Source organism: Naegleria gruberi (genome assembly GCF_000004985.1).
Source record: "Naegleria gruberi genomic scaffold NAEGRscaffold_11, whole genome shotgun sequence".
Classification (NCBI taxonomy): Eukaryota; Heterolobosea; class Eutetramitea; order Acrasida; family Naegleriidae; genus Naegleria; species Naegleria gruberi.
This window is the reverse complement of record NW_003163316.1, coordinates 394,187-412,082: the sequence shown is the minus strand read 5'-3', so window position 1 is coordinate 412,082 and position 17,896 is coordinate 394,187. Positions and strand designations below refer to the sequence as shown.

The 17,896-nt window shown below is 35.1% G+C and overlaps 1 protein-coding gene and 1 non-coding gene across 2 annotated transcripts in view; one reads left to right on the top strand and one right to left on the bottom strand.

The window, feature by feature from the left end:
* Positions 1-17,896, top strand: part of NAEGRDRAFT_31787 (uncharacterized protein) — a gene marked incomplete at both ends in the record, with an annotated part of 30,246 nt that overhangs the window by 6,882 nt on the left and 5,468 nt on the right. Inside the window, 2 exons of the mRNA XM_002680069.1 lie at positions 17,201-17,465; positions 17,819-17,881. Coding sequence (XP_002680115.1) covers positions 17,201-17,465; positions 17,819-17,881 — 328 coding nt within the window. The remainder of the gene's footprint in view (positions 1-17,200; positions 17,466-17,818; positions 17,882-17,896) is intronic.
* NAEGRDRAFT_t174 lies at positions 11,569-11,642 on the bottom strand. The gene has a single exon. It is a non-coding gene; the product is annotated as a tRNA-Val (tRNA).

Below are 17,896 nucleotides of genomic sequence, written 5' to 3'. Positions count from 1 at the left end.
AGAAAGAAGGCTGTAGTTAGTACTCAACTAAGAACATTTAAGGAAAAATTCAAAGGAACAAATTCGCCTGTAAAGAAACAGGTGTTTTTACATAGTGAAGATTTTGAAGACCCAATCCAAGAATCCACTGTAAATATTAATGCTTGTTTGGAATTTTTCCTGATCATTCCAGATAAGGTTAATCATTTCTTCCAAAGTGTGGACAAGAAAGAGACTGAAGTAGAGCGGGAAACTTGTAATGTTATTAGAAGACTGGTTGATCGTATTGAGGGTTCTTCACAGCTTTCTCCAAAATCAAGTACTACATCTAAAAGTCCTTCCATGGAGAAGAAACTCAATACAAGTGTATCACCAAAAGCTAAAATCTCTTCACCAACATCTCTCTTCAAAGATGTTATGCCTTCTTCGCCATCCTCTTCCTCTGATTCAATTACACCAAAGAAATCACTTAAATCATCTCCTCTAAAAGAATCTCCAAAGAAAACTCCAGCTAGATCTCCATACTCATTGGAAGAAGGACTCAGAAATAAGAAAAAACCAACTCCAAAACATAACTTTTCAACACTAATGCAGTACAACGGCTCCAAAACTCATATCAAATAACTAGATCTTGTAAAGTAGTAATTTATTAGTAATTGTACACTCCGAATGTTGTTACAGCACAAAATAAGCTTTGCTAAAAAAACTCTAAGATAACAATAAATATGTAAAAGACTTACATTCATATATGTATGAGTAGCGTATGAATCACAATCTTCATCCCAAAAACATCTACATCCCATCCTAAATTTTGAACACTTAGCTCAACATGTAAAATACTAATACATACTTGACTCCTTCTCCTCTCTGTTCTCCAATCATCACATTTACAATAAATTTATATCTTTCATATTTTAATTCCATACACTTGTCTCTTATTTCATTACAAATGTCCTTTATCCATTGTTGTACTTGTTCCATTTGATATTCCTTTCCTTTTAATCGGTTTGTTACCACATCTTTAATTATTTCTTTTACTTCAGCAGATTTAAACCTATTGAAAGGCATCGAACCGATTTTAATTACAACTATAAACTTACTTGTGTCGAAAATTTGGCCTCAATTGAAATGATGCCATCTCGGAAAGTTGGGATGTACTTGCTTCCATTTTTTATGATTGTATTTCTTGTTGTTTTATTAATATCCAACCTCTCGAAAATTGTACAAAATATAGGCGGGAAGGCCAAATAAAAAGTAATAAATCAGATAAAAAAAATGCAGCCTCTCAACTCACCAAAATCTTCATCGCACCAACTTGCACCACTTGTGATCGCGTCAGTATTGGCAATCCTAATAAGAGTTTTGCTATTTTATTACGGATTTGATAAATCATTAGAGAATGATATACATTTTTCGACACCAACAACAAGTTTTAAAAGATGTAGGTGTGAATATTTAATTATTTTTAATTATTAATAATTAAATAGTAAAGGAAGGATTATTCTTGACGCGTATTGGACAATCCCCATATTCAAGTTCATCATATTTACAACCTCCTCTACTGTTAATACCTTTCGGAATATCAAATGAGTTGAGTGAAATGTTTGAAATGGAACAAGTTGATTTGTGGATTGACAGATGTATTTATATTGTATTGGATTTAGTGGTTGCATATTTAATTTTTGGACTTGCTAAAAATGCATTCGAATCACGATTAATCTTTGCATACATTGAAAATCAAAAAATTGAAAACAAGCAAGATTCTAATAATCTCCCTACCCTTTTGTTTTTAGCGTACTTATTCAATCCTGTAATGATTGGAAGTTGTATCAGTATGTCTACAGTTATTTTTAACAATATTTCAATTGTGGGAGCGTTATATTTTGCAAGCAAGTCAAATCTCACCATGAGTACTCTATTCTTGGCCTTTGGGACTTATTTGACACTTTATCCTGTGTGCCTGTTGATTGGAGTTGTTTTAATTTTGAGAAGCATTCAATTAAGAAATAATCAAGCGCCTTCAACAACAGCAATTGCATTCAAAGCAACTGTGCTTTTCATAGCGTGGATGGCAATTCTCGTACTGGCTTCTATTTTCATATTAAATCATGATGAGACGAATGTTAATAATTCAATCATGACTCAAATATTCAATGACAAGTCTATTCAAATAATGCAAAGTTTCATGTATCAATGTTACTATTATCCAATGTCACTGGAAGATCTAACACCAAATTGGGGAACTATGTGGTATTTTTTTATTGAGGTTTTTAATGATTTTAGAACTTTCTTCCTTCTCATTTTCCATCTTCATGTATTTGCATACATTATTCCTTTGACAATTAGATTCAAAAACGATGGACTTTTTTGGTGTGTAGTACAAATAGCAATTATTTCAGTATTTAAGAATTATCCATGCCTGGGAGACTTTTACTTTTACATGACTCTTTTATTATTATTTGTGGATGTCAGTGGTAATATGAGATATGGTTTCTTTATTGTCAGTACTTTATTGGCTACATTATTCCTTGGTCCAATATGTTTCAACACTTGGAATTTTAAGGGAACTGGTAATGCAAACTTTTTCTATTTCATTACCTTAATCTTTTTAGTGGGTAATATTTTATTAATTGTTGAGTTTGTTTTTGCTAGATTGAAAGCAAGTCATGAACAAAAAAAGAAGAAATAAATATTTATTTCTTATTTGGTGTGCTTGGTTGAGTTGGTGTGGTTGGTTGGGCTGGTGTGGCTGTAGTAGCAGGTTTGGTTGGTTTAGCTGGTTTAGCCGCCTTAACAGTTGATTTTGTTGAAACCTTTCTTGGCTTAACTGATTTGGTTGTAGGTTTTGCTTTTTTGTTTAGTCCTGATCTGGTGGCTGGCTTGGTAGCTAGTTTAACTGGTTTAGCTGCCTTTGTTGCCTTGGCGGCTGGTTTTCTTGGCTTAAGTGCTGATTTTGTTGAAACCTTTCTTTGCTTAACTGACTTGGTTTTCTTGGCTGATTTAGTAGCTGGTTTGGTTGGCCTAACTGTCTTTGGAGTAGCAGTAGAGTTGCTTGAACTGATTGGCAAGGTTGGTGCTACAGAATGAGTGACCATTCCAGTAGCTGGTTTGGTAGTATTGGTTGGGGCAACTGGCTTAACTGGAGTAACTGGCTTAGTTGGCTTGGTTGGCTCAATTGGTTTGGTTGTATTGTTAACAACTGGCTTAACTGGTGGTTTAATGGTACTATTTGTAGATGGCTTAACTGGTTTTGGATCAACAGAAAGTGGTTTAACTGGTGGTTTGGCTGGAGTACTTGGTTTGGTAGTATTGGTTGGGGAAACTGGCTTAACTGCTGGAAGGAATGATTCCTTACAGTCCTTTCCACTATGAGATCTATTACAAGTGCATGTATCCTTCTTTGAACAAACACCGTTACCATTGCAGACCTTTGGATCAGTAGATTTTACACCGAAGCAAGTAACAACTGAATTAACAGCTGGCTTTGGTAAACCAACAACTGGTTTAACTGGTAGTTTAACGGTACTATTTGTAGATGGCTTAACTGGTTTTGGATCAACAGAAAGTGTTGTAATAACTGGTGGCTTGACAGTGTTTGTTGTTGTTGTAGCTTCACACATATCACCAGCAAACTTATCACATCGGGCTTGCAAAACTCTAATTTCCAAAGATAAAGCTTGTTCAGCCTCTGCCAAACTCTTAGCATTGAGCGTATTTTGAAGAACATAGGAATCAATGTTATCACTTCCAGTACGGAATGATTCAACACTTTCCAAAAGAATCTTGTTATATTGAATGGCATCCTTAACTTGTTCGAGTTGAGCTTTCTTCTCCTTCAAAATATCACGAACTATAACCTTAGTCTCAACACACACCATCAAGATGGCAATAAGGAAGAGGGCAAGAACGACACGGCTTACAGACATTTTTTTATGATGAGGTTCACTGTGGTGTGAAAGGGAGCAAGATTACCAGTGCTCCTGTTCCAACAACATATACAGCCATTGATAATGATTACTGTAAAATGGTCGGTTTATAATTGATAGTCCACTTAATAAATAATAATAATTGATATATCAGGCTCGCCACGTGCTGTTTAAACTTGATTATTGGGTGCAATCATCGGAATGGGGCAATGTGTTTGCATTTTCATAAAGATGTTGAAGTTTGTTTTTTTCATTTTGATGATCGTGTCCTTATATGGATGGTGGTATAGTTGGTTCACTTTTGTAAAAAAAAATACCGTTTTTTACAAAGTCAGCATCAACTTTGGATGGTATATTTTCTTCATCATCACACCAACTAGTAATGAACAAACCTCATAATATTACTCTAGAGGACATCAACCAACACAGTGAATTTTTACACAGTTTGGGATGGAGTGATTATGAATTTTTTGAAAAGGAGATGACATTCAAACAGGTATCGGAAGGCCCTGTTGGTCATGGCAATCACTTGAATTCAATGACTCCTCTTAAATGTTTGGAGCAGTACTTGACTGATGAGTTAATGGATGGAATAGTTGATCTATGTAACCATCCACACAAGCCATCAACAACGGATTTTGATGACCAAGGTGATCACATTAAAGAGTGGTATGGAAAACATGTTCAAAATAATTCGGAAGACAATGAACAACTTGATGAAGACGATCAAGTTATCATACCTTCTCTACCTGAAGAAAGTGTTGATGAACACGAGGATGTGACTTCTTTACCACTCAGCAAGATAATCACCTTGTCTGACATTTACCTCTATTTTGCAACTATTATCACAATAATGCTCGCTCCTCTTCCTGAGTTGGATTTATACTTCTCTACATCACTTCTGACCAGTAACCAATTCATCAAGAATATTTGGAACAACCGAGATGACTTTCTTTACATCAATAGACACTTCAGAGCAAACCCTCATCATTTTACAAGAATATTTAATATAATTTCCAAGGTGATTTGGATCCTTCCGAAGAATTGCTGTCGATGAAACATTGATAGAATTTGATGGTAGGTATCGCTTTAAACAACACATTAAAGGAAAACCCACTAACACTGGTGTGAAGCTTTATTTAATGTCAGATAGTAAATGGTTCGTGTATCGTCTTTGGCCATACTGTGGTCATCAACCACCTGTCCATATACTTGTCTGGGATTTTGTACAAGCCCTACCATCCAGAAATTATAGTATTTGTGTTGATTCTTACTTCGGGCACTACAAGACGGCTGCAGTTTTGAATTTAATGGGATTTCGTTTCACAATGAACTGCATGAGTAATCGACTTGGAAAACCATGTAACCAGATACTCAATGAGTATACATTGGAAAAAGGTGATTGGGTTTCGGTCACTAATGGTGATTTTGTTGTTATTAGATTTTCTGATAAAAAAGTTGTAAACTTTGTAACAAATGAAGTATCTATTGAACAAACCAAAACTAGAGGAAATGAACACCCTAGTGTGAAGGCAGTGTATGAGCAGAACCATGTTAATGTGGATGTGTCTGATCGGTATGCCCATCTTTACAATGGATCACATCGGATGCATAGGTGGACAAATGCAGCTTGGTTCGGAATTTTTCGAGTAGCAGTCACAAATTGTTGGATCTTTTACAAGGAAGCTGTCGACCCCAACACAACATTAGTTTCGTACCTCTCGATGCTTGCTATTGAATTAGCAAGAAAAGGTGGTGCTCAAGTTGATAATGTAGGGAGAAAATTGACTCAGCCCCATACACATGTAAAAGTCAATGATCATCATTACCACAATTGCCACTACTGTAACAACTCAAGAGTGCACACAAAATGTACCCAATGTGGTTACTGGATGTGTGCTTTACATAATGATACCCTTTGCGAACACCCATCCAAATAATTAACAAAGTTTTCCAATAAAAACAAAAACAGTTTTATTTTTTTTCCAGTGTCGAGCCGGATATACACTCTGATGTAAGGAAAATTTGAATGGGCCAACAGGAAAATTTCACACATTGCTTGTCTCAAAATTAGAGATCCAACATGGCATCAACTACATTGGTGATCATACTATCAATAATGGAACGATCTGGGATGGAAATTGCCAATCCATACATTGGTGCTGAACCCTTTACATTCTCTGGATGAGTACTGACCTCCTTGACAGCATCCTTCATGTCTTGGATGAATTCATTGGCCTTCTCATCTGTGGCAGTATTCAGGGTTACACACAAGTGAATAGAGGCAGGGAATTGAAGTGGATTCAAACTCCAACCTCTATGGGAGAGGAAGTCCATAACCTGGTAAATATCAATTTTACTCACTTGAGTATTGGTTTCAAAGGCAATCACCATAGCTTTTGGATCACCACATACCCTAATTTCTGGTATTTCTTGTTGAACTCCCTTCTTAATCTTTTGAACAGTTGTTACAATTCTTCTAGTAGCCTCCAAATAGCCCTTTTCTCCCACATGCATCAAACTGGCCCAAGCAGTAGCAACAAGTGCACCACTTCGACTACCAGAGAAGATAGGAGTAGCATAAACACCACCCATCCAATTTGTAGTAACAAAGTACATGTACTTTCTCAATTCTCTGGATCTGAACAATAGAACACTGCTACCTTTTGGAGCTAGTCCATATTTGTGAGTGTCAACACTCATACTAGTTACACCTGGCAAGGTAAAATCAAAATCTTTAAGACCCAAATCAAAACCAAGCTTCTTGGCAAATGGAACAACAAAACCTCCAAGACAACAATCAACATGCAAACCTAGTCCATTCTTGAGAGCCAATTCACTCAATTCTTCAATTGGATCTATAATACCTTGGCCGTAGCATGGAGCAGATCCCACTAATAAAATAGTATTGGAATTGATAGCCTTTTTAACCAAATCCATTCTAACTTTGAAAGTATTCAAATCCACTTCGACATGTCTCAACTTGATGCCCAAATAGTGACATCCCTTTTCGAAAGCACAGTGGACAGTTCTTGGAGCAACAACTTCTGGTTGCTTGATCCATGGCTTTTCATGTCTAGCTTGATCACGATAGGCCTTCAATGCCATAATAATAGACTCTGTACCTCCACTTGTGGTGGTACCAACAATACCCTCTCCTGTCTCCTTATTGTAGGATCCATTCATAATGGCTCCAGTCATTCTAATAACTTCTGCCTCCATTTTTCTGGTGTAGAGGAAACAATCTGAATGCAATGGATTGGTATGCATGAAATAACGATAGGTTTTGGCAAGGAGGTCTTCATGATATTTTCTAAATGCAAGAGGATCAGTACTACTTTGTGACACAACTTGATCATTTACACTTAAAGAGTCCTCTTCATCATTTGAATCATCTGTAGCATCAATATATACAACACCAGATAATTTCTTTTGAGATACCTTTTTACCATCGAGTTGTTTCATTTTTTTAAGTAAGCTCAATAATTGTGGATATGGAATTCCTTCTAATGGTAATTTTTCATTGTATTCTTCTTGTTCAATTCCTTTTTTAAAAGACAATTTGATCTCCTTTGAAATTTTTGCAAGTGTTTCTTGAATTTTGGAATCAACCATTGGTAATTTTCTAACAGTTTTTAAAATTGTTCCGAGAAGAACTCCACTCAATCCATTTGGATGTTCCTTGGAGGCTTCCCATAATTGTTTTCCGTAATATGTTGAAGCAATGGTGGCTGTTGTATAAAAAATTAGAGTGAGAGGTTTAATATCCTTCAACTGATCATTTAAAGAATCTATTCTTGATTGTACACTCTGATTGAGAGTGGTAATGGTGGAGGACATTTTTTTTATGTTGATTATTTTCATGCATATAAAACGACTTGTTGATTTGTTTGATGCATAATTGAAGCTTGCTCTCGGATGTCCAAGAGCTTGACCAATTTTCCGAACAGGTTACAATGGTGTTGATTGTTTAATTGGATTCTCATAATGTGGTCTTGAAACAAACAACACTAATCGACTAAAGTATTTGTCATTACAGTTTTATTTAGGATGTATCCATTTCAATCCATTGGCCATATTCAAAATCTTGATCTCTTTCTGACAAACTGCAAACACCTTCACTTGTTGTATAGTAATTGTATTTAGGAGTATCGTTTGTGTCAGTTTCCCCATTTTGTGGAGTTTGAGGTGGTTCCTCTGGACTGTCTGGACGATTGATTAATTCTTCAACCAATTTCTTCTTCTTCTTTTTAAGAGCAGAAATTGGTTTCACAATTGTGGGCGATATTGATTCAGGGTCTTCCAGAGTCTCTACATTTTCTTGCATTTCTCTAGTTATTTCCAAACTTTCCTCCAATTCAGGTTTTTGATTATCGTGTGAGGGTTCATTTGGTGCAAAGACAACATTTTTCTTAGTGAGAGTAAGAGTCTTTTTCCTTCTTGACGATCTATTGGAGAGAGTTGTCTTATCGTCTGCCTCGCCCTCACTACTACTGCTAGTTTCCTTTCCAAGTACAGTTTCTGTAATTTCTTCAGTATTGGATGATTCTATTGATGATGATTTGGTGTGTACAAGAGGAGGAATGGTAATGGATGAATTGGAGATTATTGGAGTATTGGTTGAGGAAGAATCAGTTTGGATTATTAATTCAGTTTCTACTATTGGGACTGTTGAGGCTTCAGCTAATCCCTTAATTTCTAGAGAGACTCGTTTCTTTTGAAGAGCTTGAAGCATTCTCTTGGAAGACCAATGTTGATGTTTCTTATCGAAAAGAGATTTAGGATGTACTGAGGAACATTTGCCAGTTTCATAATTAAATAATTTCTTATTTTCAAAGACCATCTTCATAGACTTGAATACACTGCCATGAATTGCTGCAATAGAACGATCGATATTTGTGTTATCAATTTTTGGTACATTATAAACCTCAGCTCTATCATATAAATACTTTTGAATTTGTCTAATGTTTTGGAAATATTTGACATATTTGTTGTTCCTAGGTTCGAGAGTCATGTATTTTGCTCTGATAGCAAATCTTTCCTTATGTTTTTGTTGATTACTAATATAAATAATATATGGTAGGATACTAGTTGGATGCTTTTTCATAAGTTCCACAATAAAATCAGTCAATAAGTGAACACCTTCCACTACAAGTCCCTCATTACGTTCAATTGCTTGTTCAATGATTTTTTCTAATTGTTCAATGACCAATTTGCATTGTCTTCTAAATCCTTCAACAGTTAATTCATCTGGTGACATTTTATCTTTCAGTTCCTTTCCTTCTTGTGTATTGACAAGAGCTTCTCCTGCATGATAGGTAGAGGCAAATAAAACTGGTTCCTCTTCTTTAGAAATAAATGCTCTAAGCATGTGCCTAATATTATCAGTAGAGAGGACTTTTGTAATACCTAAACGACTTGCAATAAGACTTGCCAATGTACTTTTACCAGTACCAGAAGTTCCTCCAAATAAAATAATTAGTGGTCTTCTTCTTTCTTGCATTGAGCAAGCAATAGAAAAGTCTCTAATTCTATTTGCTCTACTGTAACCAAAAACGTTCAAAGCAATTCTTATAATCTCTTGGAATTGGAATCTGGTAAGGAAAATTACATAATTTCTCTCATGTCTCTTACTGATGGTTTGTGGAATTTTGAGAGACCTATTCTGTTTGAGCATGTAGGTAATTTCTCTAACAAGATAAGACTTGCTCTTCAAATGCTTGTCATATCTCAAAATTCTCTTCTTACTTAAAGGATTATTTACATTATTTGGTGATGTACCTAAAGTTTGTGAATCAAAACTTCCAGATGCTTGTTGTTCTATAGTGATTGGAATTTCTAGTGAATGATTAGTTAAGAGTGCTTTCTTGTTGTGATTAGAGATTGGTACAGATATGGATTTAGAGAATGGCACTGTGGTGGATTGTTTTTCATGATTAGGGGTTAGCGAAACATTATCGTCTGAATGGTGTTCATGATCGGATTCATCAATATCATTACCACTATCATAGGGAGATTTAGAGGATTTGTACTTTCTGTGTTTTTTCTTTCTGTCCTTCTTGTGAGAGTCTTGATGGAGGTGATTTATTGATTCTTCTTCACTATTCTTATTACAATTGTGAGGTGATGATGTAATTCCTCCTTGATAGTTGGAGAGTGTTGGCGGAGAATCAATAGAAAAGTCCTCATTCGTAATAACTTCTTTATCATCCTCTCTTTCCGATTCACTACCACTTTCACCATTTGATGAACAACTTGAATAATCCAAGTGATCTTCAACTATTACTTGTTGAATACTAGTTGGTAGTATGTTGTTGTTTTCTCTATAATTTAACAAGGGTTTGAGAAGTTTAGATTGTTGTTGGCTGTATGTTCCTTCAACGTTTAGTTCATTTACAGAATAATTATCAACAGTTTCGAGGAGATTTTCCTCCTCGGATGATGAATGTCTTGCTCTCTCTAATTGTTGTTGTTTTTGTTGTTGTAGTTTTAGGTTGTATTGTGCTTCTGAGACCCATTTGAAAACTAAATCACTAATTTCAGCAGCATCTCCTTGTTTACAACCCATGATTAATAAAGTACTAAGAACGTGATAGTGAGCATAACATGAGAGGTGTCTATATTGCACCTCTTGTTGTTCCTCATTCTCCTTATCGAGAACATAGATGAATACAACCTTGTCTTTTGATGTATTTGTATCCGTAGACATGATGGTAGAAGGAAGAGGATTAGTTGGTGATTGGTCTTCCATCATGATGATATTGTAGTATTTTCAGATGATGATGATGAAGGTATGATTATTCAATAATTATAATAACAATATGAATTTGTTCTCTTCTTGTTATTTAGATGATGAAACGGAATGACAAAGTACTTGCTTGATCAATGCAGGGGAGAGTGCTTCTACAACAATAACAGAAGCAGTACGGAATTGGATCACAACAAATCAAAGTATGAATGGTATGCTACAATGTAAAGGCGAACCAATAAAGAGCATACGGAGAGTCCTTCTTCAGAGTTTCTATTACTTCCAGATATACAAGCTTGACAGAGGTGGTGTATGCTTGAATTTTTTGGTGTGAAGTGGTTGTGTAGCTTTTGACGATTCCAATACAATTATGTTTGCTCCTCAGGTGTGAAGATCGAATGCAATGCACGTGTTTTTGCTCACTGTGGAGAGTAACAACGAAAAGCTTTGAAGAACTTTTGAAAGGGGCGAAAGGTTACTTGCTAACGAGAGAATTGGTTGAACCCTTATTCGAGTTGAAGGCAAATATAGACAATTGGCCTTTTTGATAAAAAAAGATGAATTCTTTTTTAATAAATCAAAATTATTTGGTGAGAAATTGTAACTTTAAGTTTACAATTTTATACAACATTCATTTCTAAAATCAATGTGAAACATAAAGTGTTGAAGGCACTGTAAACAACTACAATAAAAAAAACTGAATTTTACAATTTTTGGTTGGTTTGTATAGCATTATTTTAATAATTTTGAATTTGGAACTGAATCATGTTGGAGAACTATTCCTTGTAGAAAGAATCATTAACAGAATTAAGGAACAAAAACTACCAACTCGCACAATCAATTATCTACCATTACAACAAAGAGATGCATCCATTAGTGGTGTGGCTTTAAAATAGCTGCTAATTCCTTAAAAGTTACAGCGAGCGGGGCTTGAACCCGCGACCTTAAGCGTGTTAGGCTTACGATCTAACCAACTGATCTATCGCTGCATGTGATCCTTAATTGATTAACTAAGCAAATGATTTTTGATAAGCCAAAACCATGATTGGTGGTTTTGAACGAGGAAGTACTTGAATAGGTTGAACTAATATACAATTTTTATTTACAATTTTGAATCATACATCAATAATTTAAGGTTTAACCCATGAATAGCTATTATCAAATGCAATTGAAGTCATGTTGGAATTTCCTTGACCTCTTTGGAAATCAATCAAAACATTTGAACTATTGTAGAATTTGACATATACAGAGTAGGTAGCAGTTGAGGTTTGTACTGAATTTGGATACAAACTAAAATAATTGATTAGAATAAATAACATTTAGAATTACTTACGCATAATAAACAACTGCCTTTCTACCATCACTACAAGTGGCATTGAATAAGGTTGTGGAGAGTCCTGAAACAAACCAAGTCTTATTGGCTGAATCCTTGTAGGATGGAGGAACGGCCAAAGTTGATGAAGTGGTAGGAGTGGTACTTGAAGATGATGAAGATCCGGTTGTTGTTTGGCAATAGGTTTCTGCAGTTCTACCCAAAACTGCATTGACTTGTAAGATTGTTGGTGAAGCTTGACTAGAAGAGAATTATTGATTGGATGAAAATAAATGTGTGAAATTATGATGACAGGCGAATTATTTCATCAAAGACAGTTAAATATTCATTGGAACTAACTACATTAAAAACACTTACGTAACATTCATCAAAACAGCTCTCAAATTAGTTGGTGAGAGTGCAGCATTGTTAAAGTAGAAAGCCCATTCATTAGTTGGTAAAATTCTTCCTTCACAAACTTGATCGGTAGGTGATGTCCATTGCCATTGTGTTGCATTATTGTCCATGGCTTGTGATTGAATAACCAAACCATCACTTTGTCTAACATAGGTACAGTTGAAATTAAATGTAGCTGACATCTTTACTCGAGTGGATTAATATTATTTAGAATTGTTTTTTTTTGAATTGTATTAATACTATTTTATTCATGGTGTTGGTGCTTTTAAACGTGACAGTGGGTGTGGAATTGTGAAATGTAGCGTTATTTTTGGACCAAAAAATCCCATTTCAACTTTGTTTTGGAAGAATCTTTCTTCATTGAACTGTAAATTATTGTAAAGGTAATCGTTGGGCTTGAAATTTGGCTCACCAACATGTCAAGAAATATTAGTTTGTTAACTTGGTGATTTTTCATTTTTGTACATGCTTATCTACAGTTTTTATATTTGGTGTGATTTTAATAAGACTTATTAATGATTACCCGCTCAAATTTAATATTTTTAACATTTTAAATAAAAAATGACCAACAATACTTACGTTCCATCCATATTTGCTCGTCCATGGCATTTGTTATTCTTTATCTATTTCTTGACACATATTCCAGCCAGTATTTTCATTGATGCAAGAGTAGGTATTATTTTACTATTATATGATGATAATAATTTAAATTCACAATTAATATTTATATAATCAACAATGATGATTAAATATCATTCAAAATTTTGCTTCGGAATGATGATGGAAAAATTAATAGGCTGTTCTTTCTCCACACTTTCCAAATTTTCCACCAAAGGCTGTGACAGATTTCTTTATTGAAAATTGGGTTAATGCCTATCAAGGTACGTTTTTACAAATAATAATTTTACTGAACTTGTAGATAAATTGATGGAAACTTTTCCTGTTTGGTTTTTGAGTTTGGTGCATTGTGAGATTTTATTTCAATTACCATTCTTTTTTGTTGCTTGTTATGCCTTGATTGCTGGAAGCAATTGGTGCAGAATTCCATTCATTATTTATTGCAGGTATGTGTAATTTTCAATCAGTAATTATTCAAATCATGAAAACAGCCATACAATGACTACCTTAATTCCAATAATTAGTAGTTATATTTTCGAGTATCAAAATTATCACCCAGTTTTGATTGGAACTAATGCCATTTACTTTTTTGTACCATTATTCTTGTTAATTAATATGGTCATGTATGAAAAACCATTTGATTATGAAAGACCAAAAGTAAAGAAATAGTAAATATCAAATATTTAAAATACAACATCTATAATTGATAATCTTCATTGACTTTTTGACTTGGAGAATAATTTATAATAATTTCATCTAGAGAGATTGGACCATATTTGAACAAGTGCCCACTCTGAAAAATACATTGAGCGATTGAGGTCCATAAGAGATAATTAATCGGAACACCAAATATTGATTTCATTCCACACGGATATCCAGATTAATCTTTGATGGCGAAATTTGGCAAAATACATTGTAAACAATTGTATGTTTATTGCCTCTTGCTTAATACTGAAGTGTGTAAAGACAGATTGAAAAATGAAACAACAAGCTCTTGCTATATTGCTTCTACTCTTCGTTTTGGCTGCCTCTTTCATAGAGTCCAGCACAATGGAAGTAGAAGACTTGGTTTCTCTTGCTCTCACTAATCCTGAAGCAGCAAGATCCTATTTGAAAACAAGTAACAATGTTCCTCTGGAACGTTTTACCAACTCTAGATTAATGTACATGAGTAATGGAGAATTTATTCTCGAAGGCAGTGGATACATGTATAAGGCAATTCCCTTGAGTGAACCATTTCCACGTAGAAGCTTTCCTCAATCTAGTGTTGAAGGCTATAAGGTCAATGACAGAGTAGTCTTAATTAATTCAATCCCAATTGTTAGAAGAGAAGCTCCTGGAGTAAGTATATTATTATGTATTTTCACTCACACACATTAGGTTCCGTTGTATAAGGGAAATAGAAGAATGTTATTTGCTTGGCTAGATTGGTCCAATAAGCCTGCTGTTGCAGGAGTGTCAAAGCCAACATTTGATGAGCTTAATTCTCGATTTGCAAGTTTAACAAACACATTGAAGGTTGGTTCATTCAATCAGCTCAATATTGTCAATTATACTCTCATTCCAGGGTATGTTGTTTACTGAATTTTTCTTTTAAATTTTGAAATAGACCTCTCAGAATGAGTCAAGAATCCTCAAAGTATCCACAAGATGGAGGTGGTCCTAGTGCGTTGATGGAAGAAGCTAAGGCTTTGTTATTGAGTGATTATGGAATTGATGCTGATACTTATGATTTCTTTGGTATTGGGTAAGTTATTGTAGTGTTAAAATTATGTTTGAAACTAGACATGTGTTTATGGAAAATTAGATTCCCAACTATTTACAATTGGGGAGGTGTTGGTACATCAGGTGGAAGTCGTGGTCTATTTTGGTTAAACGGTGGTTATACTAGTGACCGTGTCTTTTTGCATGAAGTAAGTTTATTATTGTTGAACTAATTTTTATTAATATATCTAAAAGATTGGTCACAATTTTGGATTTGGACATGCCAATTCCATAATGTGCTCAACACCAAGAGCATACGGTGGAGATACTTGTTCCAGCGTAAATCAGAATGAGCCACATGATGTTATGGGTAATGGTAATTTACAATACAACCTTATCCATAAGCGTTTAGTGAACTATATTGATGATTCAATGATTATGAACATTACAAGTCCTGGAACTTATGACATTTACCCATTTGACGAAGTTGGTTCTTATGGAAAGAACATGGCTTTATTGATTTCTCATGATCCTGCACAAGGAACCTCCTATGTTGTCTCATTCAGAAATATTGACGGTGGTTTATCTATGCTCAAGTATGGAGCCGTCGAAATTCACATGATTACTGGAGCAATTGATAGTAGTGCATCTACAAACATGCTTAATTCACTTTATCAAATGGAATATAATTATCGTTTCAGTCCATTGAGATTGGGATTTACCTTTTTTGATGACTCTGGATCTAGAAGAGTATATATCACAATGACTAAACGTACTTGCACTAATGGAAAGTGTGTTGCCTCAGTTCAAATTAGATTTGAAGATTTAACTGCTCCTGAAAATCCAATGTATACAACCACGATTGCCACACCAATGGTTGGATGGAATTACTACGAAGTACCATTCCCATCCGATTTAAAGTTAACAACATGCAACGGATTAACCACAAACTTTGAATATGCTTTGAATGGTCCATTCTCCAGTATCGTACACTTTTCTTCACCTATTTATATGACTGATTGGTTCCAAGACGAAGGTTTTGTTCCACTCCACCATCAAGAACCTTTCTATGGACCTAGTGGTCAGCAATATGCCTTCTTTGTATTTTCAAACAGTAATGGTCAAAATTATAGACCTTTAGAATGGAATTGGAAAGCAACTTGTGGAATTACTGGTTTGACATTGAGTACTGTTGGCGGAAAGAGTCTTTCAGCAACTCTTAACTTGGGTACAACTGGTAATTATACAGGTTGGTATATTATGTGGAATGAGAAAATTGCAACCTCAAAGGATAATGCAGCTTTTTCCAATCAACTTCAAACAACCATTCCAACAACAGGCACTAATTTCAGTTTAGCTGGTGTCCATACATTTGTTTCAATTGTTAAAGACTCACTTGGCCCATACGCTTTCAGTTCATATTCATCTTATTATGAAGAGTTATTTACCTCACTCCCTGTTCTTACAATTACTATAGTTGATGATAAGAGTCATCAAATACAACTAGTAATGAGACCAGCCCCATCAGGAAAGGCAGTTCACTTAACTGCTCACATGCATGCATCAACTATTTCACTTTTCAACCCTTCACTTATTAGTGGGAGAGATTACTCTATTATCAATTTAGCAACTGTTTATTTATACAGAGTTGCCCAATTTAATATTCACAACAAGATGACTTTATCTAATACTGCCGAAATTGAATTGGAATACATGATTCAAGGAAAATGTGCCATGTTTGGTATTGGATTAGCTCCAAATTCATACATTAGTGGTATTCAATATATCATTTATGGTAATGCTACTTCATGGTGTCCAGGTTGTAAGGCTGCCTCCTCAACTAGTAAAGTTTTGACTGGCGCATGGAATGGTATTAGAATTTCTACGATTGGATCAGATGTCACATCCTACAACAAGAAGATTCAATTCATTCAAGTCTATGCTCCACTCTGTGAAGTATCTGTTAGAAATATCAGAGTTTTCCAAAGTGTCTCAACTATTACTGGAGCTGTTTCTAATCTTTCCCCAAGTCCAAGAGATTTGAGCTCAGTTTACGGCACCTCTGATGTATCAACTAAATCAGTTGTTTCTGCTGTTGGAACTTATTCACTTTCTGCCACATTGAAAGGTGTTACCTATTCTTACAATGTTTATGTTAAGGATATCAATGCCAATGGTTACATTTATGCTACTTTGGATGAGAACGCTGTTGTACCATCACAAAACCAAGCACCATGTGATGGTCTTACTGCCGATTCTTGTCAAACCGACGCTACTTGTGTTTGGTGCAATTCCACTCAAAGTTGTGAATATAGTTCAACAACTTGCAAGAAACAAAGCTCTTGTGTTTCAAACGATATGAATTCATGTAATTCAGATTTGTCATGTCACTGGTGTTCCTCTGGGTCATATTGTACGCCTCTCGATCAACCTTGTTCAGCACCACTAGTTTGTAATGGTTTTTCAATTTCAAACTGTACAAATCCTCAATGTAAGGTATGCCCATCAACACAAACTTGTGAGCAAGCAAGTACAATGTGTATACCACAAAGTGCTTGCTCATACAGTTCTGCATCTACTTGTTTGGCTGACGCTCAATGTAATTGGTGTCCATTATCTCTTAGTTGTTCACATAAGAGTAAGGAGTGCAATCCTCAAGGTAAATGTAATGGTACATTCGCTGATACTTGTACCAGTGACAACACGTGTCAAGTAAGTATTTTTGTTTATTTAATCAATCTTAATTGTCTTCACATTAGTGGTGTTCATATACTCAAAATTGTGCTCCTTTAAGTCCCTCTGGTGCTTGTTTCAGAATGAGCACTTGCACAGCTACTACCACAAAGAGTGAATGTTTGTACACAAATTCAGTGGATTGTTGGTGGCTTCCAACTGTTGGTTGTATCCTTAAAAAATATGGTAATCCGATGTATATCAATTCATTCTTATGGTATGGTTCAGTATTTTATGGAACTCCAAGTTGGGAAGAAAGACAAGTTACTACCTTGGTAAATGTTGCTAGAATGAGTCCTGCAACATTTGCTACTGCCTATACAGGTTTATCATCTTTGAGTCAATCTGCTGTCGACCCATTGTACGAACACTATGAATTAGACAGAGCTGCAAGATCCCATTCCACTGACATGAACACTAATGATTGTTTCAGTGATAATGACTGTAATGGATGGAATA